At 47.4% G+C, this 16,537-nt stretch overlaps 2 protein-coding genes across 17 annotated transcripts in view; one reads left to right on the top strand and one right to left on the bottom strand.

The window, feature by feature from the left end:
- The window catches only part of LOC126568830 (serine/threonine-protein kinase ULK2), a 373,161-nt gene that overhangs the window by 151,514 nt on the left and 205,110 nt on the right, over window positions 1–16,537 (bottom strand). The gene's annotated exons all lie outside the window — the stretch shown is intronic.
- Window positions 1–16,537, top strand: part of LOC126568737 (ryanodine receptor) — a 31,083-nt gene that overhangs the window by 14,279 nt on the left and 267 nt on the right. For 3 of the 15 annotated variants that reach the window (XM_050225265.1, XM_050225266.1, XM_050225261.1), the window contains 18 exons: window positions 43–140; window positions 204–428; window positions 504–1,256; window positions 1,375–2,106; window positions 2,200–2,337; window positions 2,687–2,839; window positions 2,915–3,208; window positions 3,290–5,873; window positions 5,940–6,077; window positions 6,523–6,800; window positions 6,867–7,534; window positions 7,602–8,287; window positions 8,354–8,848; window positions 8,915–9,148; window positions 9,456–9,568; window positions 12,364–12,457; window positions 12,521–12,769; window positions 12,972–16,475. In XM_050225265.1, the coding sequence (XP_050081222.1) occupies window positions 43–140; window positions 204–428; window positions 504–1,256; window positions 1,375–2,106; window positions 2,200–2,337; window positions 2,687–2,839; window positions 2,915–3,208; window positions 3,290–5,873; window positions 5,940–6,077; window positions 6,523–6,800; window positions 6,867–7,534; window positions 7,602–8,287; window positions 8,354–8,848; window positions 8,915–9,148; window positions 9,456–9,568; window positions 12,364–12,457; window positions 12,521–12,769; window positions 12,972–16,475 (11,436 nt within the window). Of the gene's footprint in view, window positions 1–42; window positions 141–203; window positions 429–503; window positions 1,257–1,374; window positions 2,107–2,199; window positions 2,338–2,632; window positions 2,840–2,914; window positions 3,209–3,289; window positions 5,874–5,939; window positions 6,078–6,513; window positions 6,801–6,866; window positions 7,535–7,601; window positions 8,288–8,353; window positions 8,849–8,914; window positions 9,149–9,455; window positions 9,569–11,579; window positions 11,690–12,363; window positions 12,458–12,520; window positions 12,770–12,971; window positions 16,476–16,537 lie in introns of all 15 variants that reach the window. The other 12 variants (XM_050225262.1, XM_050225264.1, XM_050225260.1 and 9 more) reach the window with 5 other exon arrangements.

Here is a 16,537-nt window from a genome sequence, read left to right as displayed (position 1 = left end):
TGAACCTTTCATCAGTGAACGTAATCCTGCCCTTGTCAACAGATCGGTCAGAAGGCGCGCGTTGTCTATGGTCAGGATGTGGACTCGCTGAAGTGGTTCACCACCTGTGGTTTGCAGGAAGGCTATGAACCATTCTGTGTGTAAGTATTTCTTTGTTTGCAAATAAAGGCAATAAATTTATGAACTTCCTTTGTTGCTTACAGCAATATGAAACGTCCTGTCACACACTGGTACACGAAGGATCAGCCGATCTTTGAGAATACGGATGAGATTCCGGAGTGCAAGATCGATGTGACGCGTATACCTGGAGGTGCAGATACACCACCGTGCATGAAGATCTCGCACAATACGTTCGAAACGATGGAGAAGGCAAACTGGGAGTTTTTGCGTCTATCGCTGCCCGTAACGTGCGCCAATACCTTCATTAGGTAAGTCTTGATCTGTTAATCTCAATATCAAAGAACAGAATTGTTAAATTTTCTTCCCATCCCTTCCCATTACAGTGAGCAGGAAAAAATGCGCCGCTGGGAAGAAATTCGCATTCGCCAGCATCGTCTAATGACGGAGGTGGACCATTCGCAACCGGCCCATTTCGATCATATCATGCGCAGTGGCTTCACCATGAATGATATCAAGGGTCTGCATCGGAACTATTCGGAAGATGCAGCCGAAGCAGACGAGATGATGCGCAACGGTCCGAGACGTCCATCGAGACATCAGGCCCGCGGTGGCCTCAGCCCACCGGGCATCGAAATCAACGGTGAGGCGACGAGTGACGGTGAGCTGAATGCTTATTCTGACAACGAGCTGGAGGGAGGGGACGAGCGCAAGAAGCGTGGCCGCAGTCCATTCCGTCTGTTCGGAAAGAAGCGTGATCAGAGCAAGGACAAGCTGAAGGATCGCCGCACGCCGGAACCGGAACCTCGCAAGAGCAATCTGAAGGTTACCCAGCGTGGTCAGGCTACGCGCCTGTCGAACAGTGATCTGCGCGCCCAGCCACCGATGGTCCCAGAACGCAAGGGCATGGGAAGTCCGCAGGTGGAATCGTTCGGCAATGAGGTGTACGATGCGGATTGCTTGCGCCTGATCAACGAGTACTTCTACGGGGTGCGTATTTTCCCCGGTCAGGATCCGACGCACGTGTACGTTGGCTGGGTGACGACCCAGTACCATGTGCACAGTAAGGAGTTTAGCCAGAACAAGGTGCGCCACGCTGCGATCTACGTGGAGGACGAGAATGAGAAAACTATCGAAATGTAAGTGTGCAGTAAAGTGATCTTTTTACACATTTGCAAGGCTTAAAGTAAACTGTCTCGTTATTGTTTAGTCCACAGATTAACCCTACAAAGTTGTATTCCAATTTTCTCTTTCCAGTGTTAACCGTCAGTCATGCTACATGGTGCGTGCTGATGAGCTGTTCAACGAAGTTACGCAAGATTCTTCCGGCAAGGGTGCTTCGCAGGGAATGTTTGTGGGATGTTTCGTCGATACCGCTACCGGTACGATCCGGTTTACCTGCGAGGGCAAGGAAACTTCTCACGTGTTCCTGATGGAACCGGACACCAAGCTCTTCCCGGCCATCTTCGTCGAAGCGACGAGCAAGGAGATCCTTCAGATCGAGCTTGGCCGCACCCCGACAACATTGCCACTGTCAGCGGCCGTACTGCCTACCAGCGACAAGCATATCAACCCCCAGTTCCCACCGAGACTGAAGGTCCAGTGTCTGAAGCCTCACCAGTGGGCTCGCGTACCCAACACAGCCCTACAGGTGCACGCCCTAAAGCTGTCGGACATCCGCGGTTGGTCAATGCTGTGCGAGGATCCAGTCTCGATGCTGGCACTGCACATCCCCGAGGAGGATCGTTGCATCGATATCCTGGAGCTGATCGAAATCGATCGTCTGCTGCAGTTCCATGCGCACACACTCACGCTCTATTCGGCACTTTGCTATCAATCGAACTACCGTGCGGCACATGCACTTTGCTCGCATGTCGATCAGAAGCAGTTGCTGTACGCAATTCAATCGGAGTATATGAGTGGTCCCCTGCGCCTCGGATTCTACGACCTGCTCATTTCACTGCATTTGGAGTCGCATGCCACCACAATGTGAGAAGACGCGTTTTATCATGCAGACTGTTGTACTACAGGTTTCTTTGACATTTACCCTTATTAATTGTCTTTCTATTACGATTTCTTCAGGGAGGTTTGCAAGAATGAGTACATCATTCCGCTCGGCTCGGACCTGCGTGAACTGTACAACGATCCAGAAATGTGTCACTCACTGCGTTCGTTGCAAACGCTTTCCGTGAGACCGGAAATGAACATGACCGAAATAGCGTAAGTAGCTCAATCCCTGCGTGAAATGGGCCACTAATCCACTTCGATAACCCCGTTACTAAACCCCACGAGTTACGTTCTCTCTCATGGGAACTCCCTGAATAGGAGAGCACGCTTATGGCACCGCTATTCATGGAATTCTTGCACATTCTTACCACTACTTCTAATCTCTCTAACATCATCCGTGCCGCGAGTTGCCGGCACACGGTGGCCGGTAACGAGTTTCGTTCATCACGTACCTTTCCGTGTACCTCGTTCCTTCAACATCTGCATGCCATTATTCTTCCTTCCCCAGACCCACACCCTCACAATCGAATATGCCGACAATAGTAGCACCAGATTCTTCCAGTGAACCCATACCGGCAATTGACTCGTTATATTCGCCAAGATTCCCACTGGAAGTGGTGAGGGAGTTTGTGATGAGCGCACTGCAGGAAGCGGTAATGATCAATCAGGTACACAACCGTGATCCGATCGGTGGATCCAACGAGAATCTCTTCCTGTAAGTATAGACATGACTTCCATGTTAAATGTTGGTATTAATGCATACTCACAATGGGTGTTATATACACGTCAGGCCTCTGATCAAGCTGATCGATCGTTTGCTGTTGGTCGGCGTGATTACGAACGAAGATGTAGAGAAGCTGCTGATCATGATTGATCCCGAAACGTGGGATCCATCGTTCGAAAAGGAAGGAAAGGATGAACATCGCAAGGGATTGTTGACGATGAAGATGGCCGAAGGTGCCAAACTTCAAATGTGCTACCTTTTGCACCATCTGTACGATGTGCAGTTGCGTCATCGCGTCGAAAGCATTATTGCGTTTGCTCACAACTATGTTGGCGACCTTCAGCAGGATCAGTTGCGCAGGTAATTAGTGAATTCTGCAATTTCCCGATTTTATACCGTTTTCCTTATTGAAAATTTCCTGCATCTTCTTCCTATACCCAGATACATCGAGATCAAGCAGTCTGATTTGCCCAGTGCCGTCGCCGCAAAGAAGACTCGTGAGTTCCGTTGTCCACCTCGCGAACAGATGAACGCCATTCTTGGCTACAAGAATCTCGAGGAAGACGATCTGGAGAATGCTTCCTGCGGTCCGGATCTGCGCAACCGCTTGATCGAGTTTCACGAGAAGCTTATGGGCAAGGTGTCACTCAATGCGCTGCAAGAGCCAGAAGAACCAGAGGCGGACAAGCTGGAAGAGGGAAGACCTGGTGCGCTGAAGAAGCTGTACAACTTCATCAACGCCGTTAAGGAACTGGAAGAAGATCCCAAAGAGCCGGTGGAAGAGGAGAAGAAAACGCCCGAAGAGGTGTTCCGAAAGGTGCTCATTAAACAGATCGTATCCTGGGCCGAGGAGTCTCAGATCGAGAATCCTAAGCTTGTGCGCGAAATGTTCGGACTGCTTGTACGCCAGTACGATACGATCGGTGAGCTAATCAAGGCACTCAACAAGACCTACGTGATTAATTCCAAAACGAAGGGTGATGTGGCAAACATGTGGGTTGGCTTGAGTCAAATTCGTGCCCTGCTTCCTGTACAGATGAGCCAGGAGGAAGAGGAATTGATGCGCAAGCGGCTGTGGAAGCTTGTCAACAATCACACCTTCTTCCAGCACCCGGATTTGATACGCATTCTGCGTGTGCACGAAAACGTCATGGCGGTCATGATGAACACGCTTGGACGACGCGCTCAGGCACAGAGCGATGCCCCGGTACAGACGGCCGAAGGTGAAGAGTCTGCACCAAAGGAGAAGGATACCTCCCATCAAATGGTGGTCGCTTGTTGTCGCTTCCTGTGTTACTTCTGCCGAACGGGTCGCCAAAACCAGAAGGCTATGTTCGATCATTTCGATTTCTTGCTGGAAAATTCCAACATTCTCCTATCTCGACCAAGTCTGCGCGGTTCCACACCTCTGGATGTGGCCTACTCCAGCTTGATGGAAAACACGGAGCTTGCGTTGGCTCTGCGTGAACACTATCTGGAGAAAATTGCCATTTATCTGTCCCGTTGCGGACTGCAGAGCAACTCGGAGCTGATCGAGCGAGGCTACCCCGATCTCGGCTGGGATCCGGTGGAAGGTGAACGTTATCTTGATTTCTTGCGCTTCTGCGTTTGGGTCAATGGAGAAAGCGTGGAGGAAAATGCTAACCTCGTTATTCGTTTGCTTATCCGTCGTCCCGAGTGTCTCGGTCCGGCATTGCGTGGCGAAGGTGAAGGTCTGCTCAAGGCCATCATTGACGCGAACAAAATGTCCGAACGTATTACGGAGCGTAGAAAGATGCAGGATGAAGCAGAAGGTACGATTGCAGGGCTAAACTTTGCCCATCCTCTACCCGAGGGCGATGATGATGAGGATTACATCGACACCGGGGCTGCCATCTTGTGCTTCTACTGTACGCTGGTCGATCTGTTGGGACGCTGTGCGCCCGATGCTGCCGTCATCGAACAGGGCAAAAACGAGTCGCTGCGTGCACGAGCCATTTTGCGTTCGCTCGTACCACTGGAAGATCTGCAGGGTGTGCTTAGCTTGAAGTTCACACTCACCAACCCAGCGCTCGGTGAAGATAGGCCCAAGTCCGACATGCCATCTGGGCTTGTGCCCGGACACAAGCAGAGCATTGTACTGTTCTTGGAGCGTGTTTATGGAATTGAAACACAGGAGCTGTTCTATCGTTTGTTGGAGGACGCTTTCCTGCCCGATTTGCGCGCCGCCACCATGCTGGATCGTAGTGATGGTTCCGAAAGTGATATGGCTCTTTCGATGAACCGTTACATTGGAAATTCGATCCTACCGTTGCTGATTAAGCACTCCAAGTTCTACAATGAGGCTGAAAACTATGCCAGCTTGCTGGATGCTACGCTGCACACGGTATACCGTATGTCCAAGAACCGCATGCTTACCAAGGGACAGCGTGAAGCTGTTTCCGATTTCCTGGTCGCACTTACGTCGGCAATGCATCCAGCTATGTTGCTGAAGCTTCTGCGCAAGCTTACCATTGACGTGTCGAAACTGTCCGAATACACGACCGTTGCTCTCCGGCTGCTAACTCTGCACTACGACCGTTGTGCCAAGTACTACGGTACTACTGGCAGTGGTCAAGCATCACAGTTCGGAGCATCTTCGGACGAAGAGAAGCGACTGACGATGTTGTTGTTCTCGAACATCTTCGATTCACTCAGCAACATGGACTACGATCCGGAGCTGTTCGGTAAAGCTCTGCCTTGTCTGATTGCTATTGGTTGTGCCCTGCCGCCGGACTACAGTCTGTCGAAGAACTCGGACGACGATCTGTACGGTAAGCCAACGGGCGGCGGTCCCGATCAGCCCCACTACAACCCGCAGCCAATCGATACGACTGCGGTACAGCTTACCAACGATCTGAACCAGATCGTGCAGAAGTTCAGTGAGCACTATCATGATGCGTGGGCTAGCCGTAAGTTGGAGAATGGATGGACTTATGGTGATCAGTGGTCAGATGCTAACAAAACTCATCCACGTCTGAAGCCGTACAACACCCTTAGCGAATATGTGAGTGTGTTTGATCTGCGATAGCCTGATAAGATCTCAACAATACATGGCGTTTATTTTTTACAGGAACGAGAGCGCTATCGCGAACCAGTACGAGAAAGCTTGAAGGCACTGCTAGCGTTGCACTGGAGAATCGAACATTCGGAGGGAGACGTGCCACTGTCGAACCGTGGCTCGATGCGTCGCCAATCGAAGCCCAATCTTGTAAGTTCCCGTTTTAAGAGCTATCCTTTCGTTTCCATTTTTGTTCCACAGCACTTCATACACCTGAAAGCACTTGCTTCACAAAAGCCGGAGTTTGTATTTGTTACCGACTTTAGCTTTATATTTGGTGAAACCCCTCAATTTCCTTATCAACTGTTCTAATGTTTTACTCAAATCTCAATATCCTTATCCTCACCACTACAAAAAATCAATGCTGCAATTCATGCTACTCCAAAATTCAACCCATCACGTTATCATCCTGGTCACCAACACCACCAATATGGCGTTTCCGGGTGTTACAACATTCCTGTGCATCATCCCGTTTGGCGTGACGTGTGTGCTTGTCCATCCCTCAATGTTTTCTTGCCGTATGTGCGGCTACCTTCGTTGCTTGGTAAACGGTGTCGCCCTGTTGGAACACATTTAACTCACACAGGAATTGCAGGGGGATACTGGTTCACCGTTCAACTACAACCCGCATCCGGTGGACATGACTAACCTGACGCTGAGCAGAGAAATGCAAAACATGGCCGAAAGGTTGGCAGAGAATTCGCACGATATCTGGGCGAAGAAGAAGAACGAAGAGCTTAACCAGTGCGGTGGAGCTATACATGCTCAGCTGGTGCCGTACGATCTGCTCACGGACAAGGAGAAGCGCAAGGATCGTGAGCGTTCGCAGGAATTCCTCAAGTACCTACAGTACCAGGGACTCAAGCTACACAAGTGCGTATTTTTGGAAGACAAGTCTATTGGCCGTTTACTAAAATATCTAAATACTCTTCAATATAGGCCATCGCGTGGACAGACAGAGGAACCAGGCATGAGTACTGCTGCCATCGAGCTACGCTTTGCCTACTCGCTGTTGGAGAAGTTGATCTCCTACAGTGATCGTGCTACGATCAACATGAAGCTGCTGAAGCCATCATCCACGTTCAGTCGTCGCTCGTCTTTCAAGACCTGCTCGCGTGATATCAAATTCTTCTCCAAGGTGGTACTGCCACTGATGGAGAAATACTTCTCCACCAATCGTAACTACTTCATTGCGATTGCTACCGCCACGAACAACGTCGGAGCGGCTTCGCTGAAGGAGAAGGAAATGGTGGCCGCTCTGTTCTGTAAGCTGGCCAGTTTGCTACGCTACCGATTAGCGGCGTTTGGTGCTGATGTTCGCATCACCGTACGCTGTCTGCAGGTGCTGGTGAAGAGCATCGACGCCAAATCACTGGTAAAGAACTGTCCCGAGTTCATTCGTACCTCGATGTTGACGTTCTTCAACAACACTGCTGATGATTTGGGACAGACGATCGTCAACCTTACCGAAGGCAAATACGATCGACTGCGTGGAACGCATCTGAAGACTTCCACTTCGCTGGCGTACGTGAATCAGGTGATCTTGCCAGTGCTGACGTCACTGTTTGATCATTTGGCCGCTTGCGACTATGGAAGTGATTTGTTGTGTAAGTTTTTCGTACCTTTTTTGATGAAAGCAAATTATCTAATGCCAATTTTCCAATCTTCTCGCAGTGGACGAAATTCAAGTGGCATCGTACAAGATCCTATCGGCACTGTACACTCTCGGTACCGATATGTCATTGACACGGGATCGTAAATATCTCAAGACCGAGCTGGAACGTCATAAGCCAGCGCTTGGATCTTGTTTGGGCGCATTCAGTTCCTGCTTCCCGGTCGCTTTCCTCGAGCCGCACGCCAACAAGCACAATCCTTTCTCGCTGCTGAACCGCATTGCCGATACCTCGCTGGAAGCGCAAGATATTATGAGCAAAATGGAGAGCTGTATGCCAACGCTTGAGTCGATCCTATCGGAGGTCGATCAGTTCGTCGAGTCGGAAAAGTCATACCAGGAGGCACAGCATATAATAGACGTTATTCTACCATTGCTCTGCTCGTACTTGCCGTTCTGGTGGAACCAAGGTCCAGATAACGTTAGTCCACAGTCGGGCAATCACGTCACGATGGTAACGGCCGACCATATGAACCATCTGTTGAAAAACGTGCTCAAGATGATCCGTAAAAATATTGCCAACGAAAATGCGCCCTGGATGACGCGCATCGCCACGTACACGCAGCAGATCATCATTAACAGCTCGGAGGAGCTGCTCAAGGATGTCTTCCTACCGTTGGCCGAACGGGTCAAGAAACGTTGCGACAGCATGTTCCACAAGGAGGAAAGCTTGCGTGGTTTCCTCAAGGTGAGTTGATGAGCGTGAACATTGTTTCCTCGGAATTGCATCAATATTGCTCGTTCCTTTTTCCAGTCTTCCACCGATGATACCTCCCAGATTGAAGCACAAATCCAGGAGGACTGGCAACTGCTGGTCCGCGATATCTACTCGTTCTATCCGCTGCTGATCAAGTATGTCGATCTGCAGCGTAACCATTGGCTGAAGGACAACGTGTCCGAGGCGGAAGAGCTATACAACTACGTGGCGGAGATATTTAACGTCTGGTCCAAGAGTCAGTACTTCCTGAAGGAAGAGCAAAACTTCATCTCGGCCAACGAGATCGACAATATGGCACTGATCATGCCTACCGCTACTCGCCGTTCGGCCGCCGTTTCGGGTGACATGCCGGCGTCCGGTGGAAAGGTGAAGAAGAAGAAGCGTAGCCGTGACAAGAAGCGCGACAAGGATAAGGAAATTCAGTCCAGCTTGATGGTGGCCTGTCTGAAGCGTTTGCTTCCGGTTGGTTTGAATCTGTTCGCCGGTAAGGAACAGGAGCTGGTACAGCATTGCAAGGATCGTTATCTTAAGGTTAGTAGTACTACGATCAAGGTTTCAACACTCTATGCTCACAAAAAACCCTCTACACCTGTACAGAAAATGCCCGAGTACGAGGTGATCGAGTTTGCCCGTACGCAGCTAACGCTGCCCGACAAACTTGACCCGGCCGACGAAATGTCCTGGCAGCACTACCTGTACTCGAAGCTTGGCAAGAAGGAACAGATCGTGCAGGATGCTTTGGAGAAAACGGACAAGAAGCCCGAAAACAAAATCGAGGACACGGTCGAGCGCATCGTCGCCATGGCAAAGGTTCTTTATGGACTGCATATGGTAAGTGTTCGGATTACACAACTATCCCGTACCGACACACTCACCTCCCGCTCCCTTTCCAGACTAGTCACATCAAAATCAAGAGTTCCTTTTATGTGTTTAACACCCTCTTATATCGACCTAACACAATCTCAAGCACCACCGACCATATCACCTTACCTTCCGATCTCATATCTGAACGATGAAACCAAAGAAAAATATTTCCACAAAATTGTTTACTCGCCCCAAGAGTATGTGTAAGACTATAACGTGTATTTATCTCTATCTAAAAATCTACACAATCAACTTGTATTTCGCTACGATCTAGATCGACCATCCACAACAACAAAGCAAAAATGTTTACAGAAGTTGCGTCTCGATACAGAGAAAACGAGCGGTTATTGCCTGTTTCAGACAAGTTTCCTTACATTCACTGCCAAGGTTTTATAATTTTCTTATACTTTAAACCTTTTCTTCATGGGAGTTTCTAGTTTTTTCGTTCTTTTCTTTGGTTTATTATTTTCTTTCGTTTGTTTTTCTTTCGTTTTCCTACTCTCTCTCTCTCTTTCTCTTTGATTTGTAATTTTATTACGTTTCTTTGCATCAAATACTTTTACTTTCGATGTTCCCTGTCGTTGCCGTATTCCGTTGGTTTATTTTTCCCTTTTTTTCTTTTTTGTTTCTATTTTTTCTGCTCATGTTTTCGTTTCTCAACTCACTCGTTTTGGATTGATTTTTGTTTGTGCGTTGTGCATTTTACCACCTGTTCTTTTTGTTATGCATTTCTGTTACACGTGTTTGATATACATACGTTTTGTTTCCTTTTGTATATCTTGTTTTGTTTTTTTTTTTTGTCCTTGTTTTGCTGAATGCCAACTGTTGTACAAGACTGCCAGTCTTGAACTGTTTAGTCCATTGGATCTGTACATATTTATCTTTTCTTTTTTGTTTTGTTTCTATTTTACTTTGCTATCCTCTCTATAAGCAACCGAACTGAACAAAAATTAAAACAAAACCTACCAGCAAACTGTCATTGCCAAACACCAGCAACAACAGCAAACAAAAGTATTAAAATGCAAGCGAAATTGTGTGTAAAATATTAAAGGCTAAATTCGCATTAGGAAAAAGCTCTTCCCCTTTTACCAAAAAATAAAACTAACCACCCCTGCCCCAAATTTCACTCAATCAGGACTGAATAAGATAATCAGGAAAGCCACAATCTGCGCGTGCTGCTGTAACAGATAAACTTGCATACAGATGGAAGCCCATACGCCTTAAGCAAAAATCAATTTAAAACAAATTGGCATCACTCAGTAAACATCCCTACCAAAATTTCCATCCATATCACACATTTTGATACGATTACTTGCTAGTTTTGAATGGCTGCCGAACCCAGTTTTATCGACTAAAACAAAAAACAGCACTGAGTTCCACTTTTCCTCCAGTATTTCTCTTTCTCTCTCTCTCTCTCTCTATTTCTCTATCTCCGTCTTGTATCTTGTTGGGTGATGAGAATGAACTCTTTTCTTCTTTTTGGCGAAAGCTCTTAACCGTTCCAATTTCTTAAGATTAATTGCTCCTTTTTTGACAATTTCGGATTTTCTCCACTCCTGCATCAATGTTCTTCTTATCAACTTTTCTGCTCCGGAGTGCCTCTAAAGACTAATCTAAAATTATTTAACGAATCAAACGTAACATCATGTTAAATATTTGCTGTACATATTGAAAGCTGTTTGTACTGTCGCAAAACCACAATGCATTTTAATAAGTTATAATTAATTTTTAAAATTTTATATTAAAGTGTTTATATTTTTACACCACATAAGTTTACATTAAAAGAACGTTAAATTCAACTAATTATTAAAATTTTATCTTCAAATCTTTCTGAATCAAACTTTTGCTAGTTTTATTAATTTGAAACAGTCTGAAACATGAGAGAAATTTGTTAAAAATTCTTAAATTTCCTAGACTTCAATATTAATGCTGTAATTAAAAAAAGCTCTTGATTTTTTCTAGACAAAACAGTCACAATCGACCCTATTTTCGACGCATCCCTTAAAACTAACACGTACTCCATTTTACCACATTTGTATTACTAACCTTAACACACCGATCTTGGTTATGTATTCACGGGAGTAGTTAGAACAATACACACTCACATTACTCTTTTTTGCACCTTTTTTTTCTCACTGCCCTACGTCCCGTACTCACTTTAAAACACACAACTGAACCAATACCATCTTTTGGTGCATAAACGCTAAAAAATGCACCCAAATGTTCACCCAGCAATAAACAAAACCAAAGGACAAACAAACAAAACCCCTCATCCCATAAACAAACACCCGTTTTTTCCCCCTCTCAAAAAGAAAATATAAAAAAAGAAACAACAACAGAGATGATAATTAAAGAGAATAATCACTAACCGCAATACTAACTAAACCTATATATATAGGCATGCCGACCTAGAGCTAAAGGTCTTAATTGGACACACGTTTTATCACAAGCACGACGCAAAATGGCTGTTGCATGTCTAAGAGCAAAACCAATGTATAGATTGAGCAGGTGACTGAGTCTTTTCTTTTTTCTACCTTTCTTTTTTTATTTTCCTTTTTATTATCTATTTGTTCCTTTCAATTGTATTTATTTGTCGTACATTCAACTTCTTTTACCGAATTGTTGCTGTTGTTTGTTTTGTGCAGTTTGTATCATTTAAGTGCGCGTAGTGTATTTTTCATTCTACTCTCTGTTTTTGTTTGTTTTTATTCCTTTCCTCTATTTTCTACTACTCTTCTTATCCTGTCTACTTATAGTTTCGCCTTCAGTCTTCTCAATCTGTTTTTATTTTTTTACTTTCTTGTTCTCACTTACGTTTTGTGTGCTATGTTTGCTTTTACTACTTTTGCACGTCGTTGGTTTTGTTTTATTTGGTTTAGCAAACTTCCTTGCTAAAAATGCAAACTTTACTATGTTGCCAACTAATTTAGCTTGTTTGGTTTGGCGAGTAAGGAAGTTATGATTGTTACTGTTAATGCAAGGTGTTTTTATTTTCTATCGCTAGTCGCTTCTTGGTTTTTTACTTTTTGATTTTTATTTTCTTTTCCTTATTTTATTTTTTTGTTTTGTTGCTCTTAGCGATTTTTTCATAGGCATTGGGTTACAGTTACTTTACCATAATTGATACTAATACACTTTCCCTTTCCTTTACTCTATATTGTTAAACAACGTTCCGACTTTAGACATCGTGCTTGCAACATTTTTGCTCGGAGTTACTCGGAATTATGGCTAGAGGATGAAAATGTCGGCCAGGAGGTCATGATAGAGGATCTCACTGTGAGTATACCTTACGTTTAACCTGTTTACCATGATCAACTTACACATTTTTTCTCCCTCTAGCAAACGTTCGAGGATGCAGAAAAGAAGAAGAAGGACGAAGAAGAAGAAGAGGGTAAACCGGATCCACTGACACAGCTCGTGACAACGTTCTGTCGTGGTGCCATGACGGAACGCAGTGGTGCCCTACAGGAAGATCCACTATACATGTCCTATGCTAGCATTGTTGCCCGGTCCTGCGGTGAAGAGGAAGAGGAGGGTGGCGACGAAGAGGAAGGAGCCGGTGAGGATGAAGGAGGTGCTAGTATTCATGTGAGTATTCCTTCGGACAGTGCTTGTCTTCTGTGTAAACTAACACCGTTTGCGACCAATTTTACTGCTGCTAACCATGCTAATGCTTTAATAGACTATGGAAAAGCTCATGGTAGGTCACGTGAGTTCTTTTACCATTAATTCCAACACATCTGGTCAGAATACTATTTGATACGCTTTCTTTTACCCCTTCCATTCACAGGAACAAGAAATGGAAAAGCAGAAGCTGCTGTTCCACCAGGCACGTCTGGCCAACCGTGGCGTTGCCGAGATGGTGCTGCTACACATTTCCGCATCCAAGGGTGTCCCGTCGGAGATGGTGATGCGTACGCTGGAGCTTGGCATTGCGGTGCTGCGAGGTGGTAACATCGACATCCAGATGGGAATGTTAAACCACTTGAAGGAGAAGAAGGATGTCGGATTCTTCACCTCCATTGCTGGGCTGATGAATTCCTGCAGTGTGCTAGATTTGGATGCGTTCGAGCGTAATACGAAGGCGGAGGGTCTTGGCGTTGGTTCGGAGGGTGCCGCCGGTGAGAAGAACATGCACGATGCCGAATTTACCTGTGCACTGTTCCGCTTCATTCAACTGACCTGCGAGGGTCACAATCTCGACTGGCAGAACTATCTCCGTACGCAGGCCGGTAACACGACCACTGTAAACGTTGTCATCTGTACCGTCGATTATCTGCTGCGACTGCAGGAATCGATTATGGACTTCTACTGGCACTACTCGAGCAAGGAGCTGATCGATCCGGCCGGTAAGGCTAACTTCTTCAAGGCGATCGGTGTTGCAAGCCAGGTGTTCAACACGCTCACTGAAGTTATTCAGGGTCCCTGTACACAGAATCAGCAGGCACTGGCACACTCCCGTCTGTGGGATGCTGTCGGAGGTTTCCTGTTTTTGTTCTCGCACATGCAGGATAAGCTGTCGAAACACTCTAGCCAGGTGGATCTGCTGAAGGAATTGCTCAATCTGCAGAAGGACATGATCACCATGATGCTTTCCATGCTTGAGGGTAACGTTGTGAACGGTACCATCGGTAAGCAGATGGTGGACACACTGGTCGAGTCCGCATCGAACGTCGAACTGATTCTGAAGTACTTCGACATGTTCCTGAAGCTGAAGGATCTGACATCAACGCCAAGCTTCATGGAGATTGACAGTAACGGTGATGGGTGGATCCTGCCGAAGGACTTCCGCGAGAAGATGGAGCAACAGAAGAGTTACACACCGGAAGAGATTGACTTCCTGCTCGCTTGTTGCGAAACGAATCACGACGGTAAGATCGACTACATCGGATTCGTCGATCGGTTCCACGAACCAGCCAAGGAGATCGGTTTCAATTTGGCTGTCCTGCTGACGAATCTGTCCGAGCACATGCCCAATGAACCGCGTCTGGCACGGTTCCTCGAAACGGCCGGCTCTGTGCTGAACTATTTCGAGTCGTTCTTGGGACGCATTGAAATTATGGGCTCGTCCAAGCGCATTGAGCGTGTTTACTTCGAGATCAAGGAAGCAAACATTGAGCAGTGGGAGAAGCCGCAGATTAAGGAATCGAAGCGTGCTTTCTTCTATTCGATCGTCACCGAGGGTGGTGATAAGGAGAAGCTTGAGGCGTTCGTAAACTTCTGTGAGGATGCCATCTTTGAAATGACGCACGCATCGGGATTGATGGCCAGCGACGACGACGGTGGAACGGTGCGCCGCGATCAATCCTTCACGTACATCAGCGAGGAGGAGGAAGAGCGTGCTGCACGCGATCCCATCAAGCGCACCATTCAAGCCGTCAAGGACGGTCTGTCCTACTCGATGTACATGATCAGCCCGTCCAACATCAAGCACCAGATTACCGTACTGCAGTCGAAATCATTCCCCGAGATTATAGTCGGATTCTTCAAGATGATCTTCTACGCGTTCTACTACTCTGGCTTTGGCGTGTCCGTTGTGATCAAGTACTTGGTCAACATTCTAATGTCGCTGATGCGTGGCCCTGCCCAGGAAGCGGAAGAACCGATACCGGAGGCAGAACCTTCGCTGCGTGCTTTACCACCACTGCCGCTAGAGGAACCACCGGGTACGGTGCAAGCGTTCGGACTTGACATTAGCAAGGAAGAGAATGGACAGTACCGCATGGCACCGCACGAATCACCCGCCCTAAGCCCATCCTCTTCGATTGAGGAAACGGGTGAAAGCAGCCCAGAAGATGGAGCTGCCGAACTAACGGGCGAAGGTGTTCCGCCCGGCGAGCAGATGACGCTGGTCGATCTGCTTGGTGGAGAAGCGGCGAAACGCGCCGCCCAGGAACGAACCGAAGCTCAGAAGGCCCAGGAAGCAACGTTGGCAAGCATCGAGGCAGAATCGAAGAAGGCCTCGACCGAAACGAAGGAACCGGCCGCCGTCCACCAGATCGATTTCTCCAAGTACACGAAGAAGTGTGTCAGCTATCTGGCCCGCAATTTCTACAACCTCAAGTACGTCGCGCTGGTGCTTGCGTTCTGCATTAACTTTATGCTGCTGTTCTACAAGGTAACGACATTCGGCGATGATGAGGAGGGCGAAGGTTCGGGCGAAAGCTTGATGGGACTCGGATCCGGTCTCGGATCGGGACTTGGCATTTTGGAAACGGGCTCGGGCGGTGGTGAAGGTGGCAGTGGCGACGGGGAGGGTGAAGAGGAAGACCCGCTCGAAAAGGTCGAGGTGGACGAAGATTTCTTCTACATGGAGCACGTCCTACGAGTGGCCGCCATTTTGCACAGCTTGGTGTCGTTGTGTATGCTGATCGCTTACTACCATCTCAAGGTACCGTTGGCCATCTTTAAGCGTGAGAAGGAAATTGCTCGTCGGCTGGAGTTTGACGGTTTGTTCATCGCTGAACAGCCGGAAGACGATGACATTAAATCGCACTGGGACAAGCTGGTCATATCGGCCAAAACGTTCCCGGTCAACTATTGGGACAAATTCGTAAAGAAGAAGGTCCGCCAGAAGTACAGCGAGACGTACGATTTTGACTCGATTTCGAACCTGCTGGGCATGGAAAAGACGGCATTTGCGGCACAGGAAGCAAACGAAGGTGGTGGATTCTTCCACTTTATTGCGAACATCGACTGGCGTTATCAGATCTGGAAGGCGGGCGTCACGATCACGGACAATTCCTTCCTTTACTCGCTCTGGTACTTCTCGTTCTCGGTGATGGGTAACTTCAATCAGTTCTTCTTCGCGGCCCATCTGCTCGATGTGGCGGTCGGCTTTAAGACGCTGCGTACGATCCTGCAGTCGGTAACGCACAACGGCAAACAGTTGGTGCTGACGGTCATGCTGCTGACCATCATCGTGTACATCTACACGGTCATTGCGTTCAACTTCTTCCGCAAGTTTTACGTGCAGGAGGACGACGACGGTGAGGAAGGTGATCGCAAATGTCACGACATGGCCACCTGCTTCGTGTTCCATCTGTACAAGGGTGTACGAGCGGGTGGTGGTATCGGTGACGAGATCGGCGATCCGGACGGGGATGAGTACGAGGTGTACCGCATCCTGTTCGACATCACGTTCTTCTTCTTCGTCATCGTTATCCTGCTGGCCATTATCCAGGGTTTGATCATTGACGCTTTCGGCGAGCTTCGTGATCAGCTGGAATCGGTCAAGGAGGACATGGAGTCCAATTGCTTCATCTGTGGTATAGGCAAGGACTACTTCGATAAGGTATGGTTGTTGTTTCTGACGTGAAGTGATCGATGATCTGACGCTGATCTATTGTGTCCTAC

The sequence above is a fragment of the Anopheles maculipalpis genome, chromosome 2RL (genome assembly GCF_943734695.1).
Source record: "Anopheles maculipalpis chromosome 2RL, idAnoMacuDA_375_x, whole genome shotgun sequence".
Lineage (NCBI taxonomy): Eukaryota > Metazoa > Arthropoda > Insecta > Diptera > Culicidae > Anopheles > Anopheles maculipalpis.
The sequence above is the reverse complement of the archived record's forward strand: the minus strand, read 5'-3'. Positions and strand labels throughout refer to the sequence as shown.